We start from the raw sequence: 9,136 nt of genomic DNA on the forward strand, positions 1-9,136 counted from the left end.
CTATAAGTATGGGAGCAAATAAGCTGCTGCCACATATATTCAGCATCAGCTGGCTTTGTTTGTGACAAAAGGGCGTGTTTGGGTGTTACTGTGAATCCTCCATATGAGAGATTATTGCATAGGTTTGTGAGTTCTTAACATTTCAAATGATTTTGTATTGTAAAACCATCACATCTCTTTAATGATCTTTCCCCCTATTGTACGTCTCCCTCAGCCAGGCATGTGCACTGTGAGAATACACTGCTCAACATCTTATGAATTAATCTCCCCCTGTTGTACGTCTCTCTCAGCCAGGCATGTGAGAATACACTGCTCAACATCTTATGAATTAATCTCCCCCTGAGAATACACTGTGAGAATACAACATCTTATGAATTAATCTCCCCTGTTGTACGTCTCTCTCAGCCAGGCATGTGCACTGTGAGAATACACTGCTCAACATCTTATGAATTAATCTCCCCCTGTTGTACGTCTCTCAGCAGCCAGGCATGTGCACTGTGAGAATACACTGCTCAACATCTTATGAATTAATCTCCCCCTGTTGTACGTCTCTCTCAGCCAGGCATGTGCACTGTGAGAATACACTGCTCAACATCTTATGAATTAATCTCCCCCTGTTGTACGTCTCTCTCAGCCAGGCATGTGCACTGTGAGAATACACTGCTCAACATCTTATGAATTAATCTCCCCCTGTTGTACGTCTCTCTCAGCCAGGCATGTGCACTGTGAGAATACACTGCTCAACATCTTATGAATTAATCTCCCCCTGTTGTACGTCTCTCTCAGCCAGGCATGTGCACTGTGAGAATACACTGCTCAACATCTTATGAATTAATCTCCCCCTGTTGAAGCACTAATGGAGTTATGTCACTAGGGTAAGCTTTCTGAGAGATACATTATTTTGCATGATGTTAAGAATAGATTCAGCAAATGCTTTGCAGTTCCGTCTTCAAGTTTAGCTGTTTGTTAAATGTACAATGAATGGCTTGACCACAATTTCTCTCTACCATTATAACATTATTAACTGGGTTTGGAAAATAAACACAAAGTCCCCTTGCAACAGTACATAAGTGACAATGTTGTTCCCCTATGTCCAGCACAGAGTCATACCATGAGTCCTATTCAGTCAACAGAGGGGAAAGTGTGGAGAGTGGCAGATACTATAGTATTTGATCATGAGCCCCCATTGAAATAGGAGCCATGACCAAACTGCACATTAAAATTGTATATCTGTAACTAAAACTACAGCAACATCATAAAATAACAAGTTAAATATAGTAGGAAAATAAATATCAATGTTATACCAACAAGGCTTTTAAATAGTCATTATCAACACTGGAAGTCAGTGTGTATGATCCAACCCCTCCGTGTCATATTCACCAGGGAGAATATTGTTCATCAGTCCAAGGGGGTGACCTCTATCAATCTCAGGGGGTCACCTGCTCATAAGTTACACTGCTGGTCCGTACTTATTGTGAACTGAGTGTTTCAGGACAGAACATATGTAGTTGTATCTAAACAATGCTACATTCTCTGGTATTTGGCGTTAGCTAAACACCTTCCACCACATTTAAGTCTGGTTTGAATAACATTTTGGGTGGTTTCAAGTTATTTGGTCGGTCTAAAGTAGCTTCCTGCGCAAAGTTGATTAGGATTGCTCTCATCTGAGGGACACGCCTCTCTCACAGAGCTAGCTGTGGCCATCTGAGACTAATAATTAATAAATAAATAAATCCTGTTTGTGTCAGTGACTACATGACACTGATTTATATAGCACACTCATTTGACTAATCTCATAATATAGAAATATCTCACATAAACTGTATGAAACGTCTATTAATAATGATCTATTGATGAAGATATTGTTGACTTATCAATTGATATTCTACTAATGGATGCACATTTGAATATTGCAACAAATTATTTGGGAACACTTGTGCTCTATAGATATGAACCATACCTGCAGGTTTATGCTTGAAATCCTAGACAGAAAACTTAGAGGGACATCATCCTCACTAGGCTCTCAGATGATACTTGGCTCTCAGATGATACTATATCAAGTATGGGAAGTGAACAGGAATGAACAGGGCCAAGTTGTGGTGCTACAATAACAACATGTTCAATGAACAAACAGTGTGAGTGATAAGAGTTAGGAAATAGTTTAGGGGAGGGGATCCTCTCAAACCTAAGGTACCTCACACAACAACTCAAACTTTGATGTTAAACATACTTGAAACACATTGGCTATTCTCTTAGAGGTGCATGTTATTTTCCAGTCTGGAGAGGAATGATTCTTAAATACCCAAGTGAAGAGACCACTGTTAGCTTGTTTATGTTTTTGAGGGGTGTGTGTGTAGTTTCCGGATCTGAGTGAGAGTTAGGAGCTGTCACCAGTGGCACGCTTCTTGCCTAAATGGCTGGCAGAGTCTCTGTTGCGTAGACCAGGCTGGATCTTATACATGTGTGGACCCATGGACCACTGCAAGCTCCCACGGCCCTCCACTCCAGTTGGAATGGCAGCAGCAATAGCAGCAGCAGCCGAGGGGCAGGGCTTGTTCTGCAGCAGCTGGAAGAGAATAGTCATCTCTGGGCCGAGCCTGGACACCATACTGGCCCTCACCAGGTCCACAGTCTCCTCATCACAGTCCATCAGGCTCTGGAGGAGCTTACCGTAAAACCTACAAGAGGATGCAGCATGCATTTTTGTTGCTGTACAATTTCAAAGAATGTTTTGGGAGCCCATTGAAATGTATTTGCTTCAATAGAGTGAGTGTATCAAATGGATAGCTTTTGTTGTACTAAGATGAAGTTAAACAGAAATGGAAGCCCTTTGACCCACGTTTTCTAGGAACTCACCTGTTGGGGAAGTGGCTTGGGAGCTGTGCCACCTCTCCAATGGCATCTGGGTTGATGTGGGCGATAGTGCAGATATCTAGCTTGCTGTAGCACTCCTCCTGAACCTCTGAGATCATTCTTTGGAAGGTGGAGCAGCGGCGGATGGTGAGGAACACCTTGGAGGTGATGCCGTTGGCAATGCACTTGAGGCTCTCTTTAACAAAGGCTTTGCCCTGCACAAAACCACATATCATAGTCATACCACAGAACATGACTCAACTTCAGTTAACAGGTTCAATCTACTGCAACATATTGTGTCAGATTTGAAGAGAGGAAGAATGATCATACCTGAGTGTCAAATTTAGCTGCACTGTAGAGAAAGGACTTGCAGATGTCGTGCATGCCATCTGTGTCACACGTGGAGTTCTCCAGGCAGGCGAAAGCTCCACAGCCTACTTGGAGGGCACTGTTCAGACAGCGTGCCACATCAGCTGTAGACAGAGGGAAGGGATCATTAGCAGGGGGCAGGCTACCATGTACCTCTCAACAAGAATTGAAAGATAAGTCTGTATTGGTTGTGAACCAAACAAGGAAGTGATCTGATGAGAATTTACATGCATAGTTGATTCTATGCCGATATCATCAATATTCAGACAAATTACAACTTGACTGGTCACTGGACACGTCAAACCCTTTAAAACTGGGAGACAATTTAGGATAATTACATTTCCTCTTCCTGGGAAAGAATTTTATGGATATTCCAGCATGTTGGTTCTTGGAACAGCCTTGTGACCAACTACACCACAAATACCCAAAGGTCTCTTATGGAGTCATGGCATGTCACACCCACACACACTGGTGCGAGTGTTGCTTATTCAGGATCAGGTTCTGCTGACTTTCACTTTTGGCGCCAGACCCTTTGTTTCCATTACCCTCATATGTGACAAGGCAATAATATTATGCTCAATTGGACGGTGTGCCAAACCACCTCTGACACTCATCACCATGAACTGTGCACACTTAACAGTACAGTCAAGTACCCTGCCCACCATGGGTCACTGCCCCATTCCTCAGAAATAGATCTAATGTGCATGTGTCACATTAATATAGCCTCAGACTTAATATTAAAGAGCAAGCTGATATACACAGCTGTGTAAACTACTCTGACAAGGCAAAGATTTAAAGTATCCAGAAAACCCCCAAATGTCTTCCAATGAGTACCTCTAATGTCCATTTAGTAAGACTGGGACAAGTTCATGGTAAGCATACAGCAATTGTGACAATGAGCTGATGTACTGTATCACAAATGGATGCACTCTCATTCATTGAACCTTTTGGGTCCAGCCGAGCCCACACTAATTAACTAGCAAATCAGCAATGAATCGCTATGGCTGTCAAGCAGATAAGTGATCTCTAAGTGGTACAACACTAATCACTAATCAAACTGTCCCTCCACCGTGTTTCTCTCAGGTCGTTAGATAATGTCTACATTCTGTGGATGTACGCATAGAAATATAGAAATGGTATTTCTAAAGATGCACACCCCCTCTGTATCTCTTATTGGTAGGACCAAGGAGGCCAATGCTGCAGATACTTAGTCTGATGTAACCTCTGCATTGGTTTAAATAACAAATAAGGGCTTAATGATCACACCTAGATAACACCTCATATATTCCCTTATCTCCTAATTTAGGCCTTTCACTGCTCTGCTCATTTTATGGGACTGTTAATACAACTGCCTTTCTGAGAATGTAGGCTATAGAAAAACATCTCATATACACATTTTTGGAAAGAGTGCATGAGCACTTATTCCATCAACTAATTTACCGGTTAACAGAATACATGGTGGCAGACAGCCCCCTGTAATGTAGACCTAGACCATTCATTTGGATTTTTTTTTTATTGCTATACAATATCATCACTTTTAAGGGGCTGTATTAGTTGAAATACTATGAGCAGTTTCAGTTGGCAAGCCATTGAAAAGGGACTTAAAGGGAGCCTACTGAATGAGCAAGCTGGACTTCACCTAGTAAATGTAAATCCAGGAGACTCCATTTTGGATGATACAGTATGTTACGAATTACAATTCATATGATATGTTACGAATTGTAATTTGTGCAATATGTTACAAATTTGAAAAACATATAATATTTGATGAATTTCAATTTGTTGTGGCTAACCTTAGATATGTGGCTAGGTGGCTAATGCTAACATTTGCTAAGTGGCTAACATTAGCTAGGCTAGGGGTTAGGGTTAGTGGTTTTGTTAATTCGGATCCCCATTAGCTTTAGTAGAAGCAGCAGCTACTCTTCCTGCAACCCACAAAAAAACATGACAAGTAAAAAAACACTGATACACCGATAAACAAGGACAGTCACACAAATGTAAAATGCAATGATGCAACAATACAACTAAAAACGAATATAAACAATACAACTAAGAATCTGACTGTTAGAGTGTGTCTGCTTGTGTGTGTCCCTTCACAGTCCCCGCCGTTCCATGAGTTATTTAATCTGTTTTTAAAAGGAAATGTTGCTGTTTGCTTTACTATTGGAGATGGAGAGATCCATGCAATCATGGTTCTGTATAAAACTATGCGTTGCCGTGAATTCGTTTTGAACTTAGGGACTGTGAATAGACCCCTGGTGGCATGTCTTGTGGGGTATGTATGGGTATCCAGTTAAATAAAGATTAAATAAATAAAATAAATGTATGGGTGTCTGAGCTGAATGTTATTTGATTATGCAGACAATCTAGAATTTTCATCACAGTAATATTTATCATAAAAACTAGACAATATGCAGTACATTTCTTGTCAACCCTCAATCAGGGAAGACTGACATGCATGTTGTTGATGTTAGTTCTGCATGTGCAGTTAAGGGCAAGGTGTGCTGCTCTGTTAGGAACAGTTAGCTAACCCTAACCTTAACCCGTTAACCTAACATAATAAGTAGTTGCAAAGTAGTAAGTAGTTGCTAATTAGCTAAAGTTGTCCGTGATGAGATTCAAACACACAACCGTTGGGTTGTTGGAAGTTTGCATTATATGCCAACCGATCCACCCTGACAAGCGACCCTACTTTTGTTTTTGCCTTAAGTAACCTTCCTTGTTATATCATAAATAAGGGTCCTGGATTTACATTTACTATGTTATATCTAGTCTGAGACCAGACTGGAATGAGTGGGTGGGGACGAGCATCATGCCCAGTGGTGACACGTCATTCAGGGCAGGTTTGAGCCCCACCTGTTTAGCTAAATCAATTTTTAAAAATGGCCTGTTTTGCCTGGTATTTTGGCATTAATACATGTCATGTATCAGTTTGCAAACAATGTAAAAAACAAAAAACATAATTGACTTAATAAAGCCACGTACAAACATGGTCTTTTTTTTGCTTTCTTGAGTAAGGCACCTCCAAAATGCAGGTGTTTCAGCCTAGCTCAGTGCTTTCTGTGTAGGTGGGGCAGCTTGCGGACAATACGGAGCGTAGGGGTTGGTAATGTTCTCTAGTTGCGCCGTGATTGGCTCAGTGTTCTGTCACTCATGGGGACACTATGTCACCGCAGAATCTACGGGTAGAGCTAAAACAAATGTAGGCCCCTTGTGTGCTGCCCTAGACTAACATTAGAAATGCCCATCCAAGAAGGCTCAATGTCATTGGCCACAGATAAAATGACATCAAACCACATTATATCTTCCTTAGCTTTGATTGGACTGATCATGTCAACATCATACTTTCAAAATCTTAGCTAGCAAGCTAGACAAGCAGTCATGTTTCAAGTCAGCAATCTACTGGCAAATCCTTTTAATTTCTTGTCATATGAAGATAAATTATAGATAAAATGTATCAGTGCTCATTGGCCATAAACATTGCACAAGTTGGAAAATCGCAAATTCAACAATTAGTGTTAATGCGCCACTGCAGCCCCGGGTTCGATTACAGGCTGTTTGCCCCACCAAGATTTACATGCTAAAATCGCGACTGATCATGCCACACTGTGCTTCTTTGAGTCTGGATAGAACACCTGGTCAATGGCCAACATTCCTTCCTCGAAGAAATGAACGTCTCCACATAGAGAAGATATAGGCCTCTAGTGGCCAAACGGACGTTTTAGCATGGGCAGCGCCATTGAGTGCTTCCATTTTAATGTAGTCAAGGATGGCTACAGGCTGCCACTTTTTATTTTAGGAACTCAGTCGGTGTCTCAACTTACCGTTGAGAGTTAGAATAGTAAAATATACAGTTCGAAATTTGGTTGTGAATCAACAGTTCTTCTCTTGTTTAGTCAGTCAGTTAGCTATGTCAGCTAACATTTTTTATTGGTAAATGAGTCTGAACTTGTAGTAATATTGACCGAATACCGACTGCACACGAAGGGCATGTGCCCAGGGGTCCTGACCTTCAGGTGGCCCACATTGATTTTGTTAGTCACGCTCACTCAAAATGTGTAGAATTGCAGGAAATTATCTTTAAAACTGCCAACATTTCTATCCACCCCATGGCTAAATGAGTAGAATTTCTGGAATTTAGATTTTTTTTATGCTAAAGTGTTTAGGGCCCCCAAAAGGCTAGAGACGGCCCTGAATGTAGTCAACTGGGTGTGACTTCCAACTTCATTGGCTGATCCCTCCAAATCTCGCTTAGGGCCCCCAAAAGTAGAGAGCCAGCCCTTAATGTAGTCAACTGGGTGGGACTTCCAACTTCATTGGTTGATCTTTCCATTAGGAGGTGGACAACTTCAAAATGGAGATTGTCTCAATGGCACTGCCCATGCTGTCACGGATGCTACAATGGCACAGATACAAAAATGAGTACTCTATCTATCTCTATGTGTTTCCGCCCTCTTTGCTTTCACTTTGATAGGCCTATCCCCTTCAAGTTTGTTCTGGCATTAGGTGCTTCATTCATCCAGTCAAGACCGTAGCCAGTAGCCACAGGTGGGTGCAGTAGTCGTATTTATTTATCCTACAGCAATAGTATCTTCACTTTACACTGGTGACTGCTTTGAAGAATACCAATACATTTCAAATGTGATGGGTCCATAGTTGTTTCCAAACACTTGCAAATAATTTATTTTGTGGTAAAAAAAAAAAATGTCTTCAACGGTGCGTAAAGCAACATTGCAGGTAGACTAATGTATGACATATGTAACACTGAAACGACATTACTTGTCGAGTATGTGACACAATCTATAAGAAGAACAAGTGTTTATAATACAGTAAAGGTAGTGACCAAATAACCATTGATCCACACGATACAAGTGGGCTCACCTGCATCAATGCATTTCCATATCTGTCCTAAAAGAAATATGAATCTCTCATGTTCTCTTCTCCGGTCACTCATCGGGTTTAACCAACCCACACGACCATTAATTCAAAGACATTTGTTCATAGACCATTTATTCAACAGCTGATGGTGGTATACAGCTTCCAAGCACAGGTGTCAGTCACTGCGAAACTCGCACTCATCTGTTGCCGGTAAAACACCGGTAACGGCGAGTAACCTATCCTTGTTCGAGCTATTCATTATTCTGTCGATCAAGGCGTTCGTTCACTTGGAAACAGAGCTGCATATCATGAAATCGCAAACATTTCCCCCCCATACTGTGCAGTGCATACAAGGTAATATAGGATTAAAAAATATATATGTGCATGAGAACACCGCATCCGCTCAAAAATATGTAATATTGTAAAAGAGACTGTTTGTTACTTACAAGGGGTATTTGCTGAAAAGCGGGCTCTTCTGGGTGAATACGACTCGTTCTGATCCAGTTCATATGCAGATGCAATCAGCACCATTAGAAGAAAAAGTCCGGTCCTCAAAGGCATTATTCAATAATCACTGATGATCTAACAAAATACAAATAGTGTTTCTTGCTTGTCTGATATATAGTTCATACAGCTCTGAAGATGTACAGTGCCGTGTTTTCAACAATGTAATTCTATTAGGTTACTAAGTAGGCTACCATCTACACAATGCGGCTTCCATGGACCGTACACTGATTTCTTTTGACGAGCATGACAGATAGAGCGCTGGTCTGCATGGGTTTATATCGGACTGCGCACATTACAAGTCTCCTGGCTAGCCCAATCAAAACACAGCATCCACGACCACGCTTTCTCTCTCCACTACCATGCTTTCTCTCTCCCGTCGCCTAATTGAGTGATCATTTTACTGTAGCCTACATTGAAATTCAACTCATGTTGTCTTGGGCAGCCTATTACGCGACAATGATAGCCTACATACATTATTATTTGAGTTGATAAAACAATGAAGCTTTAGTGCCTCTTGTCATCTCAAGTC

General features: G+C 41.2%; 1 protein-coding gene across 1 annotated transcript; it reads right to left on the minus strand.

The window, feature by feature from the left end:
• Positions 1–388: 388 nt before the first annotated feature.
• On the minus strand, positions 389–8,836 carry stc1 (stanniocalcin 1). The gene is made up of 4 exons (XM_029678915.2): positions 8,547–8,836; positions 3,184–3,326; positions 2,857–3,068; positions 389–2,678 (listed from the first exon to the last, which is right to left on the minus strand). The coding sequence occupies exons 1-4, from the start codon at positions 8,659–8,661 to the stop codon at positions 2,378–2,380; spliced, it is 771 nt and encodes a 256-aa protein (XP_029534775.1). The 5' UTR covers positions 8,662–8,836; the 3' UTR covers positions 389–2,377.
• Between the last annotated feature and the right edge of the window lie 300 nt (positions 8,837–9,136).

The sequence above is a fragment of the Oncorhynchus nerka genome, linkage group LG13 (assembly GCF_034236695.1).
Source record: "Oncorhynchus nerka isolate Pitt River linkage group LG13, Oner_Uvic_2.0, whole genome shotgun sequence".
Classification (NCBI taxonomy): Eukaryota; Metazoa; Chordata; class Actinopteri; order Salmoniformes; family Salmonidae; genus Oncorhynchus; species Oncorhynchus nerka.

Bases quoted from the DNA above. Each gene is read 5' to 3' on its own strand.
- stc1 (XM_029678915.2), bottom strand. From the start codon at position 8,661: ATGCCTTTGAGGACCGGACTTTTTCTTCTAATGGTGCTGATTGCATCT. The intron at 3,327-8,546 runs GTAAGTAACAAA...CTCTGTCTACAG, and splicing joins CTTTTCAGCAAATACCCCTT to CTGATGTGGCACGCTGTCTG. The intron at 2,679-2,856 runs GTGAGTTCCTAG...ATCCTCTTGTAG, and splicing joins CCAAGCCACTTCCCCAACAG to GTTTTACGGTAAGCTCCTCC.